The following is a 27,283-nucleotide window of genomic DNA, read 5'->3' as shown; positions in this document are numbered from 1 at the left end:
GATATTCACTCTTCTGCAGGTTAATTTTATAGACATAAAACTTTCTGAATTGCTCCAACGTATCCAAAATAGTGGGAATGGAAGAAGTTGGATTGGTGACGTAGAGCAGGAGATCATCTGCATATAGAGATAGCTTATGAGAGACGCCAAATCTGGAAATCCTGGGACTTTTTATAGAGTCTTTAAGACCTTCTTGATCCAAAGCAGCGGGCACAAACACTTAAAGGAATCATGGTGTTCATGTGTTTCTGTTCATGACAGCAGTCAACATAACAAGTGAACAATGATTTGAACTGAACATTGAACTAAACGTGGGAACATTTCTTTTCATGACAATGATCCAAAGAATCAAGATTCAAATCATATCATTAGTGCAGCTCTAGTATAAAGACCCTCCTGCCAGGGAGCACGTTGTGTTCAGGTGCAGGTTGTGTCAAAGTCCAGGACTGACTTAATGTCCCAGTCTGACCCAGGAGAGGAAAGATAAGATAATCCTTTATTCATTTCGCAAGCAGAGAAATGTACAGTGTTACAGCAGCAGAACAGGATAGCAGAAGAAAATCACACAGTGCAAAAAATTAAAAAAGACAAAAATATAAGTGTAGTAAAAATATGCATCAAAACAATAATTATAGAGCCAGTAAAAGCTAGAAGAATCCATAAAGAGAAGGACAACAAATGAAACCAGAACATAACTAAGGACACTCTCACACTAGGTAATCTGTACCGTGACAAAGCAGGTTTGACCCCCAAAGTCCAGTTCCTTTGACTCGAGTGAGCGCTCTGATCCGTGGTCTTGGCCCGGCACAGATGGAAGAGGTGATCTGAGGCATGTTATGGTTTCTCATGCACGAGCAGAAGCACGGGAACTCAACATGAACATGAAGTATAATCCTGGAGTGTTGTATCTGTTTCTGACTAAAGCCCCGTTCCCACAGAGCGGTCCGGCTCGGTTTGTCTTGGTACGGTGCGCGTTGTTGGGTCCAGCCAGGATGACAAAGTTCAGGCTGTGTCCCTTTGGAGAACCATGACAAATAGGTCTAAGCTGAGTTCAAAGGTGGACTAACCCGAGCTCAGCTGTCTGAAGTGAAACAGTGGATGACAGGATCAGACTCTTTGATTCTCTGACTGTGAAGAAGCTGCACATGGTGTTCAGTCTGACTGAATCAAATGAATCCAAACAGAAGAAAGAAGGTGTTTCCTGCTCTCTGTGATCATCTGACTCTTTAGTTGTGTTTGATAAATCTTCATATTTTCTATCAGTCAACCATCAGTTTAGTTCTAAAGACGTGTCTTCACAGGTGGACGAAGAGGACTCATGTTAGAGAGGAGCAGACGTCCTGTCCTGGGTGTCAGGACGTCCTGAAGGATCCCGTCTCTACCAGCTGTGGACACTGGTTCTGCAGACAGTGCATCACCTCATACTGGGACCAGTCTGGTTCAGCAGGAGACTCGTCCTGTCCTCAGTGTGGAGAAAGATCCAGACCAGGATCTGGACTGCAGACAGTCAGTCAGAGCAGCACTGAACAAAGTAAGACTGTTCTCCTTTGTGCTTCTGTGATCTCCTCCTAAAACACGACTTTTTTGGTCAATGTCAAAAGTCTAGAAATTAAAACTGTTTTTACTTCTTGTACAAAAACATCTGAAAACAATAATCAGATTCTATCATTCTCTCTTTCAGTAGATAGAGGTCAGCAGGAGGTTTTAGATCAACATACGGTCAGTCTGAGGACGAGATGTGAACGTGTGACTGAAGGAAGTGATGAAACAGGAAGTAGAAACCTCCTCAAAAGGATCTACACTGAGCTCTTCATCACAGAGGGGCAGAGAGAAGAGATGAACACACAACATGAGGTGAGACACATGGAGAAAGACTCTAAAAAGAAGATCCTCCACGAGACTCCAATCAAGTGCCAGGACATCTTTAAAGCCTTACCCGACCAACAGGAACCAAAGACAGGAGCTCAACCCGACCAACAGGAACCAAAGACAGGAGCTCAACCTGACCAACAGGAACCAAAGACAGGAGCTCAACCCGACCAACAGAAACCCATCAGAGTGGTTCTGACAAACGGCGTGGCTGGTGTCGGAAAAACCTTCTCAGTGCAGAAGTTCACTCTGGACTGGGCCGAGGGCTCAGAGAACCAAGACGTCAGTCTGCTGGTCCTGCTTTCATTCAGGGAGCTGAACTTGATCAGAGATGAGCGCTACAGTCTTCTTGAGCTGCTCCGTGTTTTCCATCCAACATTACAGAAGGTGGCAGCAGAGACGCTCGCTGTCTGTAAACTGTTGTTCATCTTTGACGGCCTGGATGAAAGCAGACTGTCATTGGACTTCACAAACAGGGAGGTTGTGTCTGATGTCACACAGAAGTCATCGTTAAACACACTGTTCACAAACCTCATCAAGGGGAATCTGCTCCCCTCAGCTCTCATCTGGATCACTTCTCGACCTGCAGCAGCCAATCAGATCCCTTCTTCATGTGTTGACAGGGTAACAGAAGTACGAGGCTTCACTGATGCTCAGAAGGAGGAGTACTTCAGGAGGAGGTTCAGTGATAAAAAAGATCTGTCCAGCAGAATCATCTCACACATCCAGACCTCCAGGAGCCTCCACATCATGTGTTTGATCCCAGTCTTCTGCTGGATCACTGCCACAGTTCTGGAGCACATGATGAGCACAGAGCAGAGAGGAGAGCTGCCCAAGACCCTGACTGACATGTACTCACACTTCCTGCTGATTCAGACAAAGAGGAAGAAGAACAAGTATGGTGAGGGACATCAGATAAGTCCACATGAGCTGACGCAGGCCGACAGGGAAGTTCTTCTGAAGCTTGGGAGGCTGGCGTTTGAACATCTGGAGGACGGAAACATCATGTTCTACCAAGAAGACCTGGAGCGGTGTGGTCTGGATGTCACAGAGGCCTCGGTGTACTCAGGAGTTTGTACAGAGATCTTCAAAACAGAGTGTGTGATCTTTCAGAAATCAGTCTACTGCTTTGTTCATCTGAGCGTTCAGGAGTTTCTGGCTGCAGTCTACATGTTCCACTGTTTCACCAACAGGAACACAACAGTACTGGAGGCTTTTCTGGGAGAAACACATGTAGATTCATCTCTTGATGTTCTTATAAATAAATCAATGGAGAAATCCCTGGAAAGTAAGAACGGTCACCTGGATCTGTTTGTTCGCTTCCTTCATGGTCTTTCTCTGAAGTCAAACCAGAGACTCTTAGGAGGCCTGCTGGGTCAGACAGACAGCAGTCCAAAAATGATCCAGAGACTCTTAGGAGGCCTGCTGGGTCAGACAGACGACAGTCCAAGAATGATCCAGAGAGTCATCAACAACCTGAAGAAGATGAACAGTGAAGATATCTCTCCTGACAGAAGCATCAACATCTTCCACTGTCTGACGGAGATGAAGGACCTCTCAGTCCATCAGGAGATCCAAAAGTTCCTGAAGTCAGAGAACAGATCAGAGAAGAAACTCTCTGAGATCCACTGCTCTGCTCTGGCCTACATGCTGCAGATGTCCGAGGAGGTTCTGGATGAGTTTAACCTGAAGAAGTACAACACATCAGAGCAGGGACGACTGAGACTGATTCCAGCTGTGAGGAACTGCAGGAAGGCAGAGTAAGTCCAGATGTGATGAACATTATAAATCAGTGTCATGTACTAATTTACTTATTTTAATGAACTAAACATAATCCTCTGTGTTCAATAAAAACTGTTGCTCTGTTAATGTTCAGGAGAAACAGTCAGTCGTAGTTTTTTTCATACGTGATGTTTTTTAACTTTGTGTCCTGAGTTCATAAATATCTTTGATAGTTTTTATGTGAACACATTCAGGAGAGAATTCCCAAAGAAGTGACTGAGATGTGTGATAGTGTTAATCCCTGAATAGAGAGATATCAGATGCTGTGAGCGCCCCCTTCCAGCCTCTGCAGGCATTACTAATCAATCATGAGCATCATCTCTGAACATCTCAGCAGGTAGATCACAGATAAACTGTTCTTACAGGAGATCCTTCAACTCACTACATTTGATTCTTTGCTGACTTGTTTGATTTCTGGATCATTCTGCAGCAGTCTCTGTATTTTCACGTTTATAGAAGCCAGATGAGAATGAGATGGTCCTCCTCCAGAGTTACTGTTCAATGAGTTTCAAATGGTTTTCTACTCCATAGAGAGTCCTCTGAATAGATCACGCTTCAGATCACAGACTATAGATGAAGAATATTTGAGAGGAAGGAGGCTCCACCAGTTCCAGGGAATAAGTCCAACCAGGGCTGGACTGGGACCAAAAAAAGGCCCTGGCATTTTTGGCAAGAGACATACCAGAGGATATATGCACACATTGCCTTGTTTTAAAAAATCAATTTAAGCCCAGTAGCCTACATGGAAAAGAGTAACCATGTCAAAAATTGGATATGCTCTTTTACTACACTCCCAGAGATGTTCATTTTGGGAGAGATGGCCACAGAAACATAATTCCCATCTTGAAGTTAAAGGCAATTCTCTCTCTCTCTCTCTCTCTCACACACACACACACACACACACACTAGGGTGACCACCTCCAAACCTGCAAGGATGAGGTTGTGCACAAAACTCTATAGGCATGTTTTAAGTCTGATTGAATAATAGTCCTGTATTAATTTCTTATGTTGAGCATTTGCACACTTTCGCCTATAATTTCTCCCGATAATATTCAGTGATGGTGTAAACACGTCCCAAAACATTTTTATTGTTAATTTCAAGGGCTATTATCATTTCTGTCCTTCCAGCGTCTGTCTGACTGCGGGCGTTTGTAGCCTGTACAGTATATGATGGGTTGAATAATATAAATGTCCCTAAAACTGGATCTATCAACAGACTGGATAATATTAACGCAGCATATCACAGCCGTGGTTCTGATCTAACAGACAACACTGAGACTCTGTGCAGGCATAAAGATAGACAATTTAATGATCAGTGTGGAGCCATTATATACAGTACAACAGGTGTCATAAATTCCTTCCCACTTGGGTATTTCTATACATGGTCTGGAGAATCACATCACCTTTACTCTTTCAATGTCAAATCTCTATTTGAAGAACAATTCCTCATTCTACTATCAACTGAGGCCATACATTATACTTTTGGAATACCTCATATGACGTGCTGCTCTTCAAATATGGTCATAGCTTCTCAGAATAGATCGTAGTCTGCTAACAGCAAAGTCACCTCTACAAAGTGAAACCAAACTGAACGTGTACGAAAGGCTCTGTGAGATGACGTCCTAGCTCCGCCCCTTTTGACTGTGTGCCGTTCTGCTCACTGTGTTCAGTTCAGTTTAGTAGTGACAAGAGTTGGCTGTTTCATGTAGACGGCCCTGCCTGTCGTTCCGTGTGTGTTGCTTGTCTGTGTGCGTCCATGAGACCTCAGTAAGTATTGTAGTGGTATATTTGATTGAGTTTGTTTTGTATACAGTGATTGTGATTGTAGCAATAGCAATTAGCGCGCTAGCGATTAGCGCGTAAGCGATTAGCGTGCTAGCGATTAGCGCGCTACTGTTTAGCATGCCAACATTTATCTTGTTGTTAGTCCATAGTAATTAGCGGTATTTGTTTGTTGCATGTTAAGCTATCAGGCATGTGCCAACTCATTTATTCATTTTAATATGATTGCTCACTGTAGAGTATTATTTACATGTATGCTAGTATGTTCACTGTCATATATATGTATAAAATAGGCTAATTTTTACGAGCTATATTATTTGGGTGAGCTTTGAGCAGGACAGTATTTGATTTTTAGGGTGGTTGCCTGAAAGGCAAACACACTACTACTATTGTAAATATTCTTATTATTATATCCTCAAATTTTGGCGCGCTACTCCTCCCACAGCGTTTGCGCCATGCACACAAAAAGGTATCAAAACGAGCGGCTCGGTCATGACATGGGTGATATTACTTTGTGGAAACTTCGGTCACGTGGTGTCGACACAAATCGAGTTGAAACGACAAAAATGTGCCCCATTGAAAATGAATGGCAAAAATTCAAATCCAGCGTAACTGCCTAAAAGTTCAGTTTTGGAAACATTTGTAAATCGCCATCCTGAGGCCATTGTTGCTCGCACATACAAACAAAATATATCAAAAGAAAGCTCTGAGTGTCTTCTCACTCATAAAACAAAAAATAAAACAAAATGTTTCAGTCTCCCAGGGGAGGCATTTGTTAGTCACGCACCACATACACACACATTGGGCTCTCACTCAAACTGACCTCCAGAATTTCACATTTTTTACTCATGTTTCAGAATTGCCCCTGTGGTCCCAGTCGGAATGCTAGATAAAAATAATACATCGAAACGTGCGCGTATTTGTGCTGTCGCTCACAGTCCAAACGGATTGGTGATACCATGTTTAGTTTTTAAGATATTTGAGGTTTCGCGAGCAGTGGTAAGCCCATTCAAATACATTGATAGAATGTTCTGACAGTTTGGCAGATCAAAGCTGAATGTCAACCAATCAGTGAGCAGCAGGTGTTCAGAGTTCGAGTGATGACATCATCATTTGAGTGGGACCATAGCAGTCTGACAGAGTTCTGTCTTAGCTGTTAAGGCCGGTTCACACGGCAGGATTTTAAAATTGTCGGCCGATTTCCCAAACTGTAGAGACCACACACATGGCGATAAATAATCGGAGGTTTTACAGTTTCGGTCGTACAGTGTGTGGTGTGCGGCCACACGGCAACATCAACACACCACACACGAACCGATTTCACTTGCGAACATCCCCCGATCAGACAGGAAATCTCGCAAAACCTCACGAGATTAAACGTGATTCCAGAGTAAACAAACATGACGGGCGAAGAGGATGCGGTTTTGATCGTTAGTGCTGTGTTTTTATGCGACAAAACACGTTTTAAAAAGAAAAGGCGTTGGTCAAAGGAGTGGAGACAACGGGAGCGTGGACTGTACGTGCTCCATGATGATATGGCTCTTCTCCTTGTCCTGTCGGTTATGATACTCTTTGCATGAAACATTGTATAAACATTCATGATGTTGCCATAGGTCGACGAGTTGGTCCTCCATCTCCGATGTCCACCGGACTTTCTGTTGCGCCATCATGACAGCTGTTTTTTTTTATGCTCCCGGAGTTTCCTCGCCTCTACGTCACCTCGCTTTCTGATTGGCTACACATCAACCGTCAACAGGCCCGTGCTCGTTTTCTCCTCGGGGGACACCACACATGATGAGAGATCGGGCCAAAACAATCCAACATGTTGAATATCCCCGATTTGAGATCGGAGCGGTCCCGACATTCTTCCGACCAGACAAGAGCGGTCTGAACACACCACACACGGCAGGATGATCTTATAAGATTATTTTATGATGATCGGGCGTCCTTAAGATTATCGGAAGGAGAGAATCGGAGCCGAAATCGGCGTAATTATCCTGCTGTGTGAACCAGGCTTTAGCTGACTACAGTTAAACAGTTTAACTGCAGTATAACTCAGAAACGCATACACAGACGGCAACCACCCTCACAATTTCTGCTGGAATTGTCTAGTTTCCTTTGTTGTTTTACAGACCACACACACACAACCACACACACACAACCACACAGACACACTTCTGCACACCCTCAAGATATAAACAGCTACTTGTTCAACTGCAATGTCATTCAAGTAATCAAAATAAAGGAGGAGTTCAAGATGGAAGCCTGCTGGCGTTCTTACCGACACCACCCAAAAATCACTAATATCACCCCAAGTTACAGTTCTTACCTGGTCCTCACCTACAGAACGTATTCACAGAAATTTGTACTATCAGTATACCTCTCTGTCTGCGCAGAGATGTAGATTTGCTTGTTGTACTGTAACAAGATTGACAACAATTTCAACCAATTAGTCAGGTTCACTGTATTTAGATTTTAAACTTTGTGGGATTTTTTGGGGAATTTGTTAAACTATACAGTTTTGGAAAGGTTATGATGTAAGGAGTCAGAAAATCAATGTTTGCATTTGCCCAGATGCCTATGTGGCGGCCATCTTGGATTTTAAAAAATGGCCGCCGTGAAACTTTAATTTGTAATATCTCAGCTTCTGAATAAGTTGGAATGTTGATTTTAACTGCTAAACCCACATTTTCAGGGTCAAAGAATCCAATGATGCTAGTTAAAAAGCTAAAAACATGTTACCATGATGCATAGATACATTAGTGACCCGGTGTGGCTATTTTCTTGCAATATGATTAGAATGAAAAGTTGTTTTAAATGTAATATTCCATGTCCCTCAAACATTTATTTTTTCATCTCCTATATAAATATATCAGTTTTGTCTTTGAGGGCTTGGAGGACCTCTGTGGTCACTAGTTTCAGCATGCCATCCGAGTGTTTGAAGTATTTGCAGATGATCCAGCTGTAGATCCTACAGAGCAATGGCTTCCTGTGCCCATGCTCTTGTTTGGACATGGACTCTCAAGATGCTGCTTAACAGCTCCAAGTTTTGGAGGAAGTTCATCACTTTCTGCCCGATGTTTGCAGAAGAAGTGCCATCGCAGTTGAGGGATTGCCTTGATGTAGATCTGCTTGGGTGAATAAGGGCTAACAGCATTCCTTCTGTCCCATCTGCATTATCCAAAAGCATCTACAGAGCATTGACATTATCTTCATCTGCTTCGAGGTAGACCTGCAGCCAGCTTGCCTTGCCTATGCAGGAGAACCTTCTTGTGTTGTCGACCCCATTGAAAGTATGGAAGGCTTGCAAATCATTTGCTCTTTTTTATCTAGAGCTCAGCACAGCGGTTCAATCTTCACAACACCAGAAGCCACAGAAATGGATGTGTTCTTCAACATGAGACCATGATTTGCTGTGACTAGCACTAAAAGATCTGTATCTAGTGACAGATACAGGGCAGATTCTCTGAGTGTGAGTGCAACTAGAGATAAACAAAGACAAGGAAAAGCTTCTATTCATTATGAAGTCAGAGATGACACCAACATCTACCACATCCCAATGAGCAGGATCATCTCCCATGACAAGACTAAGTGATCTGACTGAATATTATTATATATCTTGCTGCCAAAACTCAACAAAGGGTCCTCCAAGCTCGTCATTGTTGAGGAAATGATCAAGACTTGACTTTACACAATAAGACTCTTTAGACTCAGACAGCTCAGTTTACACATCAGATGAATACTGCAGGATACATGATTTAGCATCGTACTTGTGGCTCCATGTCATGCTTTTTTTTAAATCCAAGATGGCTGCCACATAGGCATCTGGGCAAATGCAAACATTGATTTTCTGACTCTTTATATCATAACCTTTCCAAAAATGTATAGTTTAACACATCCCCAAAAAAATCCCACAAAAGTATGCAGTGAACCTGACTAAATCATGACTGACTTCAGTCTTCATTGCCCGGTACGCCCGATGGCCTGTCCATGCCTGAGTCCAACTCAGTGGTTTGTCTGTAAGGACCAAAGAGCTCAGATCTTTCCAATCCAATTGATTATTCTCCAGTTTTTAACTGGTTTTCTGTCAGAGGACAAAGAGTAACACATGTCATCAGTCTTCACATCACAATCCAAGTCACAGATCAGATTTAACAAAGGCTGATGTTCATCTTTAAAACTTACTACAGAATTAAAGATATGACTTAACCACAACCAAAGTAAATCAGTAGATAAATAAATGAACTCATTCACCGCTACTTATTGGACTTCAACAAAGGAAACTTCCATCTTAAGCTCACAGTCCAAACTATCAGGATTGATGAGGCATTCACATGCAGTCAGCTCCATTGTTCCCAAAGAGTTCACAGCAGGTGAGCTGGCTGCCTTTATCAGCTCTGAAGCTCCGCCCATCCAGGAAACATAAAGCCAGGTAGAGGAGAGTGAGAGAAGGAGGGGGGATTTTACACCATAGACATGATGTGCTCCTAAATAAAACTCCATTAGTTTCCATTCATCAGTAACATTTAGTGAATGATTGACAGGTGAAGAATGTGCAGGTTTGAAAACCAGTGATGAGACTTTTTGTGTCAGTGACAGATTCCACTGATGTATAAAGTTAAGACCAAACAGGACAAACTGTTTAATCATCAGATGTGAGACGTGAATATCAGTTGCTTCTTTTATAAGTCATGTTTCTCTATTTTATGTGTCACAACAGACTTTCTAACTGTGGACTCTCAGAGACTCACTGTGACGTCGTGGCCTCAGCTCTGAAGTCCAACCCCTCCCATCTCAGAGAGCTGGACCTGAGTGAGAACAACCTGCAGGATTCAGGAGTGAAGCTGCTGTGTGAGGGACTGCAGAGTCCAAACTGCAGACTGGAGACTCTGAGGTCAGATCACTGACTGTCGTATTTATATGAATTTCATCACATATTTTATTCACACAGGCACATTTATAAATCTTTTTTTAAACATTCAATACAAACAATAATAATAAAGAACCTGTGGCAACACTATTCTGAGTTATCACACACAAACTGACACTGTATTCTGGAGGGTCAGTTTCCAGGGTGGGGGCGTAAATAAAGAGAGGGTTCCGGTGCTGCGAGGTTATGATTCTGTATGTGAAGTGAGTTGCGAAATAAAGCAGTGGAGACTCAGAGATACTTTCATCTTTTTCTCTTCGACCTCCACATTGGTGACATGTTTGGACTATGTCGACTGAGAGCACGTCTTCGGTTGCACCCGCACCCACTGTTTTCGTGGCCACGGTTAAAATCCCGGACTTTTGGCAGCATGACCCGGAGCCATGGTTCCAACATGTGGAGGCTCAGTTTCACCTGCGCGGCATAACCTCGAACGACACAAAGTATTTTCATGTCGTCGCGGCTTTGGATTCAGCCACGACACGCCGGCTAATGGGACTGCTCCGGGACCCGCCTGGTGCCGGGAAGTATGCTGCACTGAGGATGGCGTTGCTACAACTGTACCAGCTCTCGGATATGGAGCGGGCTAATCGTTTGTTGTCCCTCACGGGTTTAGGAGATAGCAGGCCTTCTGAATAGATGGAAAATATGTTGGCACTGCGAGGCTCCGGGGAAGCTTCTTTCCTTTTCACTCACCTTATTCTGCGTCAGCTTCCGCCTCAGGTGCGCACAGCCCTGGCCCTGGAGGATATGTTGCGAAGAGAAAAAGATAATTAAATTAAGATTAAAAAAGAAAAGAAATAGAATGGGGGGGGGGGGTCCTTCAGTCCTCTCTTAATTTGATTAAATGTATATACATGTTATTATTCCACTCCATCGTTTCCTTTACTCATTTACTCCAGTTACTCATGAAGTCATCTTCTCATGAAGTCATCTGATGCTAGCCAGCTATCCAGGGACTTCTGCTAATTGCTACCTGCTGCTAGCTTCTCCACCTGTAGCAGCCACGTGACCTGATGATGTCAGTGATGATGTCACTGGTCTAGAGTGAACTCATTCGTCCTCTCTTTCATACCGTTCATGTTTTTTTTATGATCTTACATCAAAACAAACTCTGTGATTTAAACGTAGTGTGAGGAGGTTTGATCTGCTGATGAAACACACTCAAAGTAATCTGGATTTCTCTTGATGATTGTCTAAAGTCAATGAGACCACCAACATTATAAAGTCCTTTTGAAAGTCTGCCTGTTTCCAGCTGCTCGCTGTCACATGAGGAGAATCACAGGACGCTGTCTGGAAAAGCCTTTCTTTACATTTCCTACAGAAGAGATTCACACTGACTTGTAGTTTGTAGAGTTTAAAGAAAGCAGGAGGAGTTTTTAGTGAGGGAATACTGTACAGGACAAGATCAGTAAAGAGAGAAGAGGTTTCACATTGTCCACAGGGGGGCGCCAAAACAGACACGTAATGAAAGTTCCTCACAGGAGCTTTGAGTGTTTGAATCTAAGAAGGATCAGGAAGAACTAAAGTATTAATGCATCCTAATAAAGTCCTTCAATGTTGGAATGAACAGATGATGATCACATCAGTGTGTTCATGTGGACAACGTCACACGTTCATGTATAAAGCTCACTGTCATCTACATTTACTTCTTTTATTCTTTATTCAGATTGAAGGACTGCAGTTTGTCAGAGATCAGCTGTTCTTCTCTGGCCTCAGCTCTGAAGTCCAACCCCTCCCATCTCAGAGAGCTGGACCTGACTAACAACAACAAGCTGCAGGATTCAGGAGTGAAGCTGCTGTGTGAGGGACTGCAGAGTCCAAACTGCAGACTGGAGACTCTGATGTGAGATCACTGACTGTAATATTTATATGAATTTCATCACATATTTAAGTCATCCAGGCACATTTATAAATCTGTTTTTAAACATACAATACAACAATTAATAATAAAGAACCGATTCAGATTAAGAAAAAAGTAAATAGAATAGGGGAGTCCTTCAGTCCTGTCTTAATTTAATTGAATGTATATATATGTTATTACAATCCACTTAATATTTTTAAGGTGAGAGTTATTTATTTTATTCAAAGCCTACTGCGTCTCAATAATGCCACTGACCTTAATTGCTCAAAATGAATCAAAAAGACCACTGGAGGAAATTAAATGCAGGTTGGTTCACCATCTTTAACAACAACAAAAACAAACCCCTTCACTTGTCCTTGCCAAAGAAAAATAATGTCCCCCTTTCACGTGCAAAAGAAATGTCCAAGTCCGTGGAAACTGCTCCGAAAGAGACAGAAAATGTCCATTCGGTTGGCACTCACCGGTCTTGCAGCCTACTTCCTTGCTTACCCCGGGAGATACAGGTCTCTTTTTGCGTCATACGGTCCTCCAAAACCCAAGCTCCAAAAAACCATGTCCAGGAGGACACCTTCCAAAAAAATGAATCCATAATCCTCATCTGGAAAATAACCCTCTCTCTCTCCTGCCACACAGTCCACACCACGCCACCACAAAAACTAAATATCCCCTACAAACATCCCCCCCCCTCCCTTTGTTCACCTCTGCCCCGCCCCCCTACACACCTGTGTATCCCTGGCTAATTAGGTCACCTATCCAGGCTTCAGGCAGGGAGATAAAATGATACACACACACAAAGGGACCTCCCTAACAGACGTGGCCATGTCACAATGTTATTATTCCACTCCATCATTTCCTTTACTTTTTTACCCCAGTTACTCATGAAGTCATCTTCTCTGTTTCTTAGTCTAAACATGACTCTTTACTTTTCTTGAATTTCTTCAGCTGTTACCTTCCATGCATTAATAGATGCAGATTCATCCGTGGGAAGTGAGGGTTCTGCAGCACCCCCTAGTGGCGAGGGGGAGATTTTTGAAAAATGTGTTAAAAATAGTTTTGCACAATTTATAAATTCCTTATGAATCCTCCGGGAAAAGGTTTTGACACACGTAGGCTATTACATGTATTTTTGTTTTTGATTTAAGTATTTTTAGGCATAATTAACACAAGTTTAAGTTACGTTAAGTGAAGTAAAAAGGTTCCCCGCTCGCTCCATGATCTGTCTACGAGTCACAGTTCTAGATGTAGCATCATGTTGGACTAAGCTCCAGTAATAAACAAGAACCATGTTTTCAGAGACAGAAATACTGATTGAGTTACGTCTGTGCCTTCACGTCACTGTGGCCTCATGTGAGCGCACGTTCTCAGCCTTACGTCTTTTGAAGACACGGGTACGCAGCACCACGACCCATGAAAGACTCACAAACCTTTAAGTGATGCATGTCCACACACACATCATGAACTCCCTGGACATCCGTCCCCTCATTACAGACATCTGGACATGTGGACACCTGTAAGCAGGTCAGCCTGTCTGCAGCTCAAAGTAAGATCACTTTCATATCTCTGCTGTTTAACGTTACACTGTAGTATTATTGCAAGGTGGTGGAGATGGAGAGTGTTACTTTGATCGTGTGTTCTGTGTGTAATGCATTTAGAGAACTGTTTAATAACGTGTAAATATTTGGAGATTATTTCCTTGTGGTTTGTGAGGTGATTTCTTTGTGCTGTGTGTAAAAGTATTCTGGAGCTAATAGAGTGATGTCTGACAGGTGCAGTGACTCAGGTTGATGCCAGCTGATCAAACCTGTTGCATTGTTAAAGTGTTATTGTAAAGTTTAGGTAACAGTGCATATATTGTGTGTGTGGCTCTGGCTGTGTTCACTGAAGAGTGTAAGACAATGACGTGGTGAATCTTCATCTATTTATTTTTAACATTTAAATGTCTATATTATAAATGTAATCTAAATAGACTGATAGGATTTTTGTCCAAAAAGGAACAAAAGATTTTCACAGCATCCCCTGTTCAAAATAACTTCCAGCGGCCCTGGATTTCTCATCCAATCAGCTACCTGTCATTGACTTTCATGCAGCTATGTGTATTATTGTATATGACACGAGGACGGGTAATGTATGGAGGCAAACACAGACCCAGGAGGAGAGTTCAATAATCAGTCCTGTTTTGCTAGCAGGTTCGGAACACAGGTAATCAGATATGTAAAGAAATCCAGAGGAGCAGGCTGAGGTCGGAAACAAAGAGCAGGCAGGAGTCATACACGAGATCAGGAAGAAAGAAAACGCTAGGACGAGGTACAAGAGGGAAACACTATGAACTGGCAACATGAGGGAGGAAACACGGGGCTTAAATAACACAGACAATCAGGGAGCAACGAGACACAGGTGTGGGTAATCAGGGGCGGGGCTTTGACACACAAGGTGAAGATGAGATGAGGATCTGAAACACAGAGACAAGAGATTTTCAAAAAGGTCTCCCCATTGAGGTTTCTTTGTCCTACATGCTTGAAATGTTTTATCCTCATTGGGCATGTCAGGAGCTACATAAAATCCTCTTACACCCATCGTCATAACCAAACAAGAAGTCTGCCATATTTTTTTTGGAATGGTTCAAATTCGCGTTTGACAAGTTAGCTATTTGAACGAACTCCTCCAACAGCATTTATTCGATCATCGTAAACTCAATCTTAGTGTGTTCTAAACATATTGAAGTTCTCTCGTTGTGCTCTGCACGTTATTTCGTTATAGGGCGTGGCCATGGCGTACCATCACACTTTGATGTCTCTGCGCACCCCATTTTCTTAACCATTGACGACTGTAAGGCCTGCTGCTTGCGGGGTGCTTCGGTCCCTTCATCACCGCTTGCGGTTTTAATTTTAATTGTATTTTTATTTTTCTTTACTGGGAGAATAGATTTAACATGACTTTTTTGTTTTTCTTTGAGGTATTCAACAATTACCTTCTTTCAGTATATGGTCTCAGAGTTTCAGAAAATAAAATCTAAAGTTATTTTCATAGGTTAATTTACAAATTATCTGACTTAATATTAGTTAATGTTATTTAATGATATCTAAAACACTTTGTAAAGTCAAAACATTGAAATACTTTACCTCACATATATCCCCCATTTTTTAATTCATATTATTTTTTTGTAGTTTTTATTTTTTAATTGTTCTTTGCTATTTTCTATAACAATAGATAATTCTTTCTTAGCAGATATGTATGTCAGAAAGATGATCATTAAACTGGAAACAATGATCCCAGTGTACCTCAAAATAACAAATGAAAATTAAAACCGCAAGCGGTGATGAAGGGACCGAAGCACCCCGCGCATGTCGGCGCGTGTCGCGACCGCGAGAGTGCGACCGCGGGAGTGCAGCCGCGACACGTGGCCAAGCAGCAGGCCTCACAGTCATCGAAGGTTAAAAAATTGGAGTGCGCCGAGACATCAAAGTTTGATGGTACGCCGTGGCCACGCCCTTTGACAAAATAACGTGCAGAGCACAACGAGAGATCTTCAACATGTCTAGAACACACAGACTTTGACGTTGTGTGAATCGGATAAAGGCTTTTGTAGGAGTTCGTTCAAATAGGTAACCTGTGAAACGCGAATTTTCGCCATTAAAAAAATATGGCGGACTTCCTGTTTAGTTTTGACTATGTGTGCAAGAGGATTTATTGTAGTTCCTGACATTATTAACATTCAAAAAAATGTCATGCATGTCAGAGAAGAAAACCTCTATGGGGAGGTCTTTCAGAAAGGTAAAATATGGGTGTGCCGAGACATCAATGTTTGATGGTACGCCATGGCCACGCCCTTAAACGAAATAACGTGCGGAGCACAACGAGAGCTCTTCAACATGTCTAGAATACACTGACATTGAGTTTACGATGATCGGATAAATGCTGTTGTAGGAGTTCGTTCAAATAGCTAACCTGTGAAAAAGGAATTTCGGCCATTTTTATTGCATTGAAAAAAATATGGCGGACTTCCTGTTTGGTTTTGACATGGGTGTAAGAGGATTTTATGTAGGTCCTGACATGCCCAATGAGCATAAAAAAATTTGTGTATGTAGGACAAAAAAAACTCAATGGGGAGGCCTTTTTGAAAATTTCAAGGGGGCGCCACTGAGTAAATTAGCCACGCCCACTTTTTATGCCAACATGTCTAGTTGTGTAAAACGCGAATTTTCTTCCTTGAAAAAAAATATGGCAGACTTCCTGTTTGGTTTTGACTATGGGCGTAAGAGGATTTTATGTGAGATCTCGCATGCTTAATGTGCCTAAAAATTTTCATGCACGTACGATGAAAAAACCTCAATGGGGAGGCCCTTTTGAAAATTTGAAGGGGGCGCCACTGAGTCATTTTGTGAATTTTTTTTACGAAATGACGAAAATATCAAATTTTTCGCCAGACCCGATGACGTTGGAGATTTTGATGAGTTTTCATTCACGTTCAAGCCTTCAAAAGTGGCTCCAAAGAGACGGACCGGAGAAAAAAAATAAAATAAATAATCATTTGAAAAACAATAGGGTCCTTCGCACTGGTCAGTGCTTCGGTCCCTAAAAATCTCCCTTGATGTTTAAATAAACACAATTCTAAACTTTGTGTACGCCCAAAAAACATTCAAACAAAGAGAAATTAAATCTTTGAACTTCCATGGAATAATGTAGTTGTTCTCATTCTATCTACAATGAGGTATTGAACAATAAAAGTAATCAGTTGAGTCAGAAGGTCTTAGAATCAGTGCATAAACAAAACGAAAACATAATAAAATAAACTTTTATCATGATAGTAAAGAGGATACACCATTACTCAAATCCAAAAGTCCAAAAGTTGTAAAATAGTATAATCTTCAGTATGCGATTGAATTGAAATTATGTAAGATTTCTACATTTGAAAAAGAATCCAAACAGTCGATATTATAAAATATTATAAATTAGGTTATTGAGCAAGAGTGAAATGGTAGACTGCTGTAAAATTGACATTTTAAAAGTAAAAAAAATTGTAAACTAGTAAAAATGAAATTCAGATACAGAGCACATAAACCTTTTGTTACAGCAGCGTTTGCTTTGGTCTCACTGGCTACAGGTACTTTGAATCTGACTCAGAAGCTGTCTCCGCGGGGTACATCCTTGCTGTTTCTGTAAATAGTGTACTGCATCTCATGCAGGATCTGACCTCGGTCTGTTGATGTCCCAAGTACTCACCACAATGAGTGCAGTAGAAAGTCCACTGACAGATTGTGTTGTAGCATTCGGCATTTGGTATCTGGTGGGAATTGATACCTTAATCTGCTGTTGATTAATGGGTTAAAGGCTTAAATTGATTTCAAATAGCAAAAATGTGTCTTAGAACTTTGATTGGCAATTGAAATTAAATAAAAATAGTCTTTACTTAAGAATATAACTACTTTAAAAGAAACAAGATCAATTCTGCCTTTTAGTCCTAGTTAACATAAAGATATAGTTTTTTTTACAGTAAAATGTAGCAAAAAAACAAACAGCATATCACTCTTGAACATTAAAAATGTCATGTTTTAGAAATACAGCTAAAATTAAGGAAAAATAATTGAGTTTAAAATGTAGAACAGGCATAGAAGAAGTGCCAAACAGCTTTTCATTGAGCGATACCAGAAGTCACACAAACCAATAGAAGCCTCTTTTATGCATTTGTTTGTGTAGCCCATGTTACCACTGGTTGAAAGTGTGGCTTTTGAGTATTGCTGTGCCCCTTCATCTTAAATTGTTGCTCAGCCAGTTCTCATGACTTGAAGCATTCATATGGATAATTCATAGTGCAGTTTGCTCTCGATTGGTTTCAAGTTGCAAACTAGGAGGTCACTTGGTTGGAAGGTATGTACAGTGGTCTAAGCAGGTGGAATCAACCACCTGCTTAGAGTACCCAGAAAAAAATAATAATAAGTACTTCACACATTTACTCAATGAAAACAAGTTTCAATCTTTTTAAAGATTCAAAAACCTTTATTTCATTTCTGACCATGCAATAACACATTCCATACTTCAGGCTTTGACTACAGATACTGAGAAACATTGATATTAAAGGTATCTGCCTTTTACTCTGGGTCATACATTACAAGCTGTTGTTGGTATTACAAGGTCATTGAACATACATGAAATCCCATGCTGTACAATACAGATAACATGTAATCTGCATAACACAAAAGATCAAAAACTGAATTGTTATCAATTAAATTATTGTGGACAAAGTTTAGTTTGTGCTTGTCAAAATAATCGTAATAATAATCAGTCCATGCTGTGAAATAAGTCAAATAAAGTTCCACATTTTTTCTGGATAACAGATTTATCTGCTAAGTGAGAAATGTGGTACCTTCTTGTCACTTTGTTATGGTTAGTCATTTTCTATTGTTAAAAGTTTTTAATTTTCCTTTTTTTTTAAATTTGTAATAATTGTTTGAATAATTGAACAATATTGTTGGTAGTTCCATTCACACACAACAAATAGCTGAGAGTGTAAGAGTGTATAAATAGTAAGATAAAACACGTCTGTTGAACATTTTCTTCACAATGTATGATGCATTTCTAAAAGGTGATCAGAGAAATGTAGTTTTCTGGACAACGCAAAAAAAAAAGTTGTAATTGCTCGAGACTTTTAGACAAAAAAAAACAAGACAAGACAAATGACAAACAACCATCAACACAAATCAGGCCCAGTCAGTCATTTCTTCATCGTCATGTGTTATTTCAGCCAACTCTATAATATCTAACATGGCTTTCTCGCAGTCAACTTCGATTCAATCCGCAATAACTGACTCTGTATTTCTGTATCAATACTTCTTCCAAAACAACGCATGTCCATAAAATCTGTTTTTCCACAAAATCACCAGCTGCTATCACCCACTAATTGAGCACATCTTCACAAACCTAAAAGAATTACTCTCACATGGTTGACACAATTAAAAGATATATCCACAAATTTATTAAGATGAATGAATCCGTGAAAATACGTACTATCAAGTACCAAACAGCTCCACCAGGTGGAGCCTCTGTTCTGTTCTGAGTGTGTGATAGAAAGAGTTGTTGATCTCTGACATCCATCTTCATGTGTGTGAGACGGTGAGAGGACTCTGACCCTCAGTGAGGAGTTGGTGCAGGTCACCTCTTTATATCACTGCTCATGTTTGATGAGTGAATATAGAGCCGTAGAGACCTGGCTCTGTGTGCTCCATATCAAGTCTTGGGGAATTAAAGTGCTGTGTGGAAATCCCCACTCTGCTGTCTGTCAGCTATCTGATGCTAACCAGCTATACAGGGACTTCTGCTAATTGCTACCTGCTGCTAGCTTCTGCACCTGTAGCAGCCACGTGACCTGATGATGTCAGTGATGATGTCACTGGTCCAGAGTGAACTCATTCGTCCTCTCTTTCATACCGTTCATGTTTTTTATGATATTATATCAAAACAAACTCTGTGATTTAAACGTAGTGTGAGGAGGTTTGATCTGCTGATGAAACACACTCAAAGTCATCTGGATTTCTCTTGATGATTGTCTAAAGTCAATGAGACCACCAACATTATAAAGTCCTTTTGAAAGTCTGCCTGTTTCCAGCTGCTCGCTGTCACATGAGGAGAATCACAGGACGTTGTCTGGAAAAGCCTTTCTTTACATTTCCTACAGAAGAGATTCACACTGACTTGTAGTTTGTAGAGTTCAAAGAAAGCAGGAGGAGTTTTTAGTGAGGGAATACTGTACAGGACAAGATCAGTCGAGAGAGAAGAGGTTTCACTTTGTCCACAGGGGGGCGCCAAAACAGACACGTAATGAAAGTTCCTCACAGGAGCTTTGAGTGTTTGAATCTAAGAAGGATCAGGAAGAACTAAAGTATTAATGCATCCTAATAAAGTCCTTCAATGTTGGAATGAACAGATGATGATCACATCAGTGTGGTCATGTGGACAACATCACACATTCATGTATAAAGCTCACTGTCATCTACATTTACTTCCTTTATTCTTTATTCAGATTGTGGGGCTGCAGGTTGTCAGAGATCAGCTGTTCTTCTCTGGCCTCAGCTCTGAAGTCCAACCCCTCCCATCTCAGAGAGCTGGACCTGAGTCACAACAACAAGCTGCAGGATTCAGGAGTGAAGCTGCTGTGTGATTATCTGCAGAGTCCAAACTGCAGACTGGAGACTCTGAGGTCAGATCACTGACTGTGTCATTCATTTGAATCATTTCAATCCACATCCTCCATTGTTGCACATTTCAGGATTTATATGTTTTCAGTTTTTGTCTGAATTTGAATCTTGTGATCTTAAATTATTTTGGAGATTTTTCTTTTTTCCAAGTTGCTGAATAATTTAGAGATTTGATGTGAAAAGGTTTTTGTGACTCTGTGAAGTGAAGTTGAACAAGGTGCACATGAAGCCTCTGGTTTCCTCTGGTTCTGTTAAGAAGTGAAATCATGAAGACTTGTGATTGAATAATGTGTGATTTGATAAATGTAGTAACATCACATAGCTGACTGAGATCAGCAGCCTGTTCTTCATCTGTGCACATGAACAGCTGGATGAATGTTGAGCTGACATTTGGAGGATTTAGATTTAGTGAATACACAATCAGAAATGATCCTCTAATCATTTAGAGAAAACTTGATTCATCAGGACAAAGTGATGTTGAGATACTCATCACAACCTGAACACATGTGACTGGATTACACATGTTTATTCTTCTGTTATTCTTTATTCAGATTGAGTTACTGCAGTTTGTCAGAGATCAGCTTTTCTTCTCTGGCCTCAGCTCTGAAGTCCAACCCCTCCCATCTCAGAGAGCTGGACCTGAACTACAACAAGCTGCAGGATTCAGGAGTGAAGCTGCTGCGTGATTATCTGCAGAGTCCAAACTGCAGACTGGAGACTCTGAGGTCAGATCACTGACTGTAATATTTATATGTATTTCATCACATATTTTATTCATCCAGGCACATTTATAAATCTTTTTTGAACATACAATGCAAAAAATGATTAAGAATTGAGGATATGTTATGAAGAGAAAAATATCATTAAATTAAGATTAATCATGAAAATAGATAGAATGGGGGGGTCCTTCAGTCCTCTCTTAATTTAATTCTATCTATATATGTAACCGGGCACATCTGCCCTTCACAGCAGCTGGCTGGTTCAGTTAACCCTTCGACTCTGCGTTGTATGTAGAGTAAAGAGCGGGAGGCTTGCTGGTCTTTTCGCGCTGCAGTTTATTGTCACGGCACGTCTGAACGGGAACAGAGTAAATGCTGGTTCGTGTTCGGGTTTGGCTCGTGTAAAATCGACCACAGGCAGCACACTACAAAACAACTTCAACACAAGGCGAGTTAGCTAACTCATTCGTGTACAATGTTGTCATGGTAACATGTTATCTCACAGAAAATACAAACAATAATCTAATAAAATAATATACATACACATCACAGTGTATTTATATAACCACAAGTGCTAATACAGACATTAATACACAATATTTGTATATTGCGCTGCGCACTGCAACTTACCCCGGCACGTCTCTCAGAGAATGATACAGCACTCAGTTACCATTGTGTATATAAACTCAACCTGAGAGAGGGCGCCATTGAGCCAATGATAAAAATAAACAAGTCTGATATGCAAGTGGAACAACACAATAAAAACTCTGTTACACATACATGTTATTATTCCACTCCATCGTTTCCTTTACTCATTTACTCCAGTTACTAATGAAGTCATCTTCTCTCTTTCTTAATCTAAACGTGATTCTTTACATTTCTTGAATTTCTGCAGCTGTTACCTTCCATGCATTAATAGATGGAGATTTATCATCCAATCAGCTCCCTGTCATTTGCTTTCATGCAGCTATGTGTATTATTGTGTAAAAGTATTTTTCCCTTATTTCTCTATTCCTGCTGGAGCGATACCAACTATTTATTTTATTTTTATTGAAGCTTTTATTTAAGCAGTTTGGTCCCATTGAGATTACACATTCATGTATAAAGCTCACTGTCCTCTACATTTACTTCTTTTATTCTTTATTCAGATTGAGGGGCTGCTGGTTGTCAGAGATCATCTTTTCTTCTTTGGCCTCAGCTCTGAAGTCCAACCCCTCCCATCTCAGAGAGCTGAACCTGAGTCAGAACAAGAACCTGCAGGATCCAGGAGTGAAGCTGCTGTGTGATTATCTGCAGAGTCCAAACTGCAGACTGGAGACTCTGATGTAAGATCACTGACTGTAATATTTATTTGAATTTCATCACATATTTTGTTCATCCAGGCACATTTATCAATCTTTTTTTAAACATTCAATACAAAAAATAATAAAGAACAGAGGATATGTTACGAAGAGAAAAAGATCATTAAATTAATTAATTAATTAATAAAGAAAAGAAATAGAATGGGGGGGTCCTTCAGTCCTCTCTGAATTTCATTAAATGTATATACATGTTATTATTCCACTCCACCGTTTCCTTTACTCATTTACTCCAGTTACTCATGAAGTCATCTTCTCTGTTTCTTAGTCTAAACATGATTCTTTACTTTTCTTGGATTTCTTCAGCTGTTGCCTTCCATGCATTAAAAGATGCAGATTCATCCGTGGCCGTGGGAAGTGAGGGTGCTGCAGCACCCACGAGTGGCGAGGGGGAGATTTTTGAAAAATGTATTAAAAATATTTTTGCTCAATTTATAAATTCCTTATGAATCCTCCGGGAAAAGGTTTTAACACACATAGGCTATTACATGTATTTTTGATTTTTAGGCATAATTTACAGAAGTTTAAGTTACGTTGTCAACGTCTGGCAGGCTCGTGGTTGCAGAGGCCGAGTGAAGTAAAAAGGTTCTCCGCTCGCTCCATGCTCTGTCTACGAGTCACTGTTCAAGATGTAGCATCATGTTGGACTAAGCTCCAGTAACAAACAAGAGCCATGTGAGCGCACGTTCTCAGCCTTACGTCTTTTGAAGACATGGCTATGCAGCACCATGACCCAGAAAATACCCACAAACGTTTAAGTGATGCATGTCCACACACACATCATGAACTCCCTGGACATCCGTCCCCTCAATACAGACATCTGGACATGTGGACACCTGTAAGCAGGTCAGCCTGTCTGCAGCTCAAAGTAGGATCACTTTCATATCTCTGCTGTTTAACGTCACACTGTAGTATTATTACAAGGTGGTGGAGATGGAGAGTGTTACTTTGACCATGTGTTCTGCGTGTAATGGATTTAGAGAACTGTTTACTAACGTGTAAATATTTGGAGATTATTTCCTTGTGGTTTGCGTGAAAAGGTTGGAGATGGAGTAAAGTGTTATTTTGTGTGCATGTTTGTGTTATAGATGTGGAGAGCTATTCAATAACGTGCTTCGATTGTCTGAGATGATTTCTTTGTGCTGTGTGTAAAAGTATTCTGGAGCTAATAGAGTGATGTCTGACAGGTGCAGTGACTCAGGTTGATGCCAGCTGATCAAACCTGTTGCATTGTGAAAGTGTTATTGTAAAGTTTAGGTAACAGTGCATATATTGTGTGTGGCTCTGGCTGTGTTGACTGAAGAGTGTAAGACAATGACGTGGTGAATCTTCATCTATTTATTTTTAACATTTAAATGTATATATTATAAATGTATTCTAAATAGACTTGTAGGATGAAACACAAAGACAAGAGTCAGTAACACAAAGAAAACATGATCAGAATAAAACAAAACACAAAACATGACCTCAAACAGGCTGACTCCTGTCAGTGTACAAGTATTTATCCCTTCTTCTCTATTCCTGCTGGAGCGATACCAACTATTTTTTTTATTAGGGACCGAAGCACTGACCAGTGCGAAGGACCCTATTGTAATCCTTACGATTATTAGGGACCGAAGCACTGACCAGTGCGAAGGACCCTATTGTTTTTCAAATGATTATTATTTTTTTTTTCTTCCGTCGCGTTGGAGCCATTTTTGACGGCTTGAACGTGAATGAAAACTCATCAAAATCTCCAACGTCATCGGGTCTGGTGAAAAATTTGATATTCTCGTCATTTCGTAACAAAAATGCGCACAATGACTGAGTGGCGGCCCCTTCAAATTTTCAAAAGGGCCTCCTCATTGAGGTTTTTTCATTGTACGTGCACGAAAATTTTTAGGCACATTCAGCATGCGAGATCTCACATAAAATCCTCTTACGCCCATAGTCAAAACCAAACAGGAAGTCCGTCATATTTTTTTTCAATGGCGAAAATTTGCGTTTCACAGGTTAGCTATTTGAACGAACTCCTCCAAAAGTGTTTATCCGATGGACACAATGAGAATGTCAGTGTGTTCTCGACATGTTGAAGATCTCTCGTTGTGCTCTGCACGTTATTTCCTCAAAAGGCGTGGTCATACGGACGCGTTGTTCGTCACAAACAGGAAGTAGTTTGTTACGGGCCTTAATATAGTCATACACTCACCAACCATCAGACACATGATCCCAGTGGAAAAATAAAGCTATACATGCTGGCATAAAAAGTGGGCGTGGCTAAATGACTCGGTGGCGCCCCTTTGAAATTTTCAAAAAGCCCTCCCCATTGAGGTTTTATGGTCCTACGAGCATGATTTTTTTTATGCTTATTGGGCATGTCCGGTCCTACATAAAATCCTCTCACACCTATAGTCATAACCAATCAGGAAGTCCGCCATATTTTTTTGAATGCAACAAAAATGGCCGAAATTCACGTTTCACAGGTTACCTATTTGAACGAACTCCTACAACAGCGTTTAACCGATCATCGTAAACTCAATGTCAGTGTATTCTAGACATGTTGAAGATCTCTCGTTGTGCTCCGCACGTTATTTCGTTCAAGGGCGTGACCATGGCGTACCATCAAACATTGATGTCTCGGCTCACCCCTATTTTACCTTTCTGAAAGACCTCCCCATAGAGGTTTTTTTCTCTGACATGCATGACAATTTTTTCGTATGTTAATAATGTCAGGAACTACAATAAATCCTCTTGCACACATCGTCAAAACTAAACAGGAAGTCCGCCATATTTTTTTTAATAGCGAAAATTCGCATTTTAAAGGTTACCTATTTGAACGAACTCCTATAAAAGCGTTTATCCGATTGACAAAAAGTCAGTGTCTGTGTGATCTTGACATGTTGAAGATCTCTCGTTGTGCTCTGCACGTTATTTCGTTAAAGGGCGTGGTCGTACGTAAGCGTTGTTCCTCATAAACAGGAAGTAGTTTGTTATAGTGCTTAATATAGGCGTAGAGTCATCAAACATAACACACATGATCCCAGCAGAAAAATTAAACTTGTCATGTTGTTTTAATAAGTTGGTAAGACATGTTGAAGGTTCTCTCGTTGTGCTCCGCACGTTATTTCGTCAAAGGGCGTGGCCGCGGCGTACCATCAAACTTTGATGTCTCGGCACACTTCAATTTTTTCACCTTCGATGACTGTAAGGCCTGCTGCTTGGCCTCGTGTCGCGGCTGCACTCCCGCAGTCGCGACACGCGCCGACATGCTTCGGTCCCTTCATCACCGCTTGCGGTTTTAATTTTTATTGAAGCTTTTATTTAAGCAGGTTGGTCCCATTGAGATGAAGAACCTCTTTTTTCACAGGAGACCTGGTCGAGACAGGCAGCAGCAAAAACACAAAGTTACAGACACGAAGGGAGACAAAGGACAATTTACAAAACACAATATTTAACAATATGATAGAACCATCTATGAGTCAAATCTGGGAGTCAGTAGCTCAAGCAGTCAAACTAAAACCATGTGCATCCTGTAGAATCTGCTTCCAGGTCTTTCATTTTAGATTTAAAAACCTTCAAGGACTCCATTCTGCAACAGATTCCAGGCTGAGGGTGCAGAAAACACAAAAGCACTTTTACTAATTTCTGTTTGAGCATTTGGAACAGAGAGCATGAAAAGGTCCTGAGAACACAAAGAATACTGTCCAGTACTTTTCTGTGTGATAAAAACACAGAGATAGTGAGGAAGCAGACCAAGAATGACCTTCTACTGTATATAAAGGTGTACCAGTGTAAGAGCCTACGGGTCACCAGAGCACGCCATCCAACCCGAGAGGACATGTAGAATATGAAGTGGATGAAGCCGTTTCTGTAAATATTAATATTTGTAATCTTCTCCTGAACAAATCCCCAAAACCTTCCCAACACGGGACAAGAGTCAAAGATATGCTGATGATTGTCTTCCTGATCCCCACACTTCCTCCAGCAGGCTCTACTTCCTGATCAAAAGTCTTTTGTAGTCAGTTTGTATCTATTTTAGAGCTCTGCAGAGATCTGTTTCTTAAAAATACATTTAAAAATGTATTTAGTTGATGTGGATTCTTCCAAATGTCTGAACAGTTTGTAGAGTGAGTCAAAGGAGAGAAATTAGTGTTTGAATCTAAGAAGGATCAGGAAGAACTAAAGTATTAATGCATCCTAATAAAGTCCTTCAATGTTGGAATGAACAGATGATGATCACATCAGTGTGTTCATGTAGACAACATCACACATTCATGTATAAAGCTCACTATCATCTACATTTACTTCTTTTATTCTTTATTCAGATTGAGTTGGTGCAGTTTGTCAGCGATCAGCTGTTCTTCTCTGGCCTCAGCTCTGAAGTCCAACCCCTCCCATCTCAGAGTGCTGGACCTGAACTACAACAACCTGCTGAAGTCAGAAGTGAAGCCGCTGTGTGATCTTCAGAAGAATCCAAACTATCGGCTGGAGACTCTGAGGTCAGTCTCTCAGTGTTCTTTAGTAAACCCTCCACATGTTTGAATTTATTTATTAATAGGGACAATGTGATTGAACATAGTCTCAATACAAAGCATGAAACTGATGAGCTGCATAAAGAGTTTATAGCTGTTGTTAATTTCCAGCTCGTGTCTCTAGTTGGTCCTTTGTGTAAACAAACACATTAAACTCCAAAACACTTGATGAGGATCCATTAAAATACATGAAGCACAATATGACAATACAAATGCTTTAAAGCAGAGAACATTACAGATTGAAGATACAATCTAAAAGTGGCTACAGCTCTCATTTCA

At 40.8% G+C, this 27,283-nt stretch overlaps 1 protein-coding gene across 1 annotated transcript in view; it reads left to right on the top strand.

The window, feature by feature from the left end:
* Positions 1-875: 875 nt before the first annotated feature.
* LOC306836627 (NACHT, LRR and PYD domains-containing protein 12-like) overlaps positions 876-27,283 on the top strand; it is a gene marked incomplete at its 5' end in the record, with an annotated part of 28,499 nt that continues 2,091 nt past the window's right edge. Inside the window, 9 exons of the mRNA XM_079363803.1 lie at positions 876-952; positions 1,302-1,531; positions 1,682-3,629; positions 10,154-10,327; positions 12,033-12,209; positions 20,242-20,418; positions 20,968-21,141; positions 22,284-22,460; positions 26,798-26,971. Coding sequence (XP_079219929.1) covers positions 876-952; positions 1,302-1,531; positions 1,682-3,629; positions 10,154-10,327; positions 12,033-12,209; positions 20,242-20,418; positions 20,968-21,141; positions 22,284-22,460; positions 26,798-26,971 — 3,308 coding nt within the window. The remainder of the gene's footprint in view (positions 953-1,301; positions 1,532-1,681; positions 3,630-10,153; positions 10,328-12,032; positions 12,210-20,241; positions 20,419-20,967; positions 21,142-22,283; positions 22,461-26,797; positions 26,972-27,283) is intronic.

This window comes from Symphodus melops, assembly GCF_947650265.1.
Source record: "Symphodus melops genome assembly, chromosome: 16".
Taxonomy (NCBI): domain Eukaryota; kingdom Metazoa; phylum Chordata; class Actinopteri; order Labriformes; family Labridae; genus Symphodus; species Symphodus melops.
This window is presented reverse-complemented; position numbering and strand designations above follow the sequence as displayed.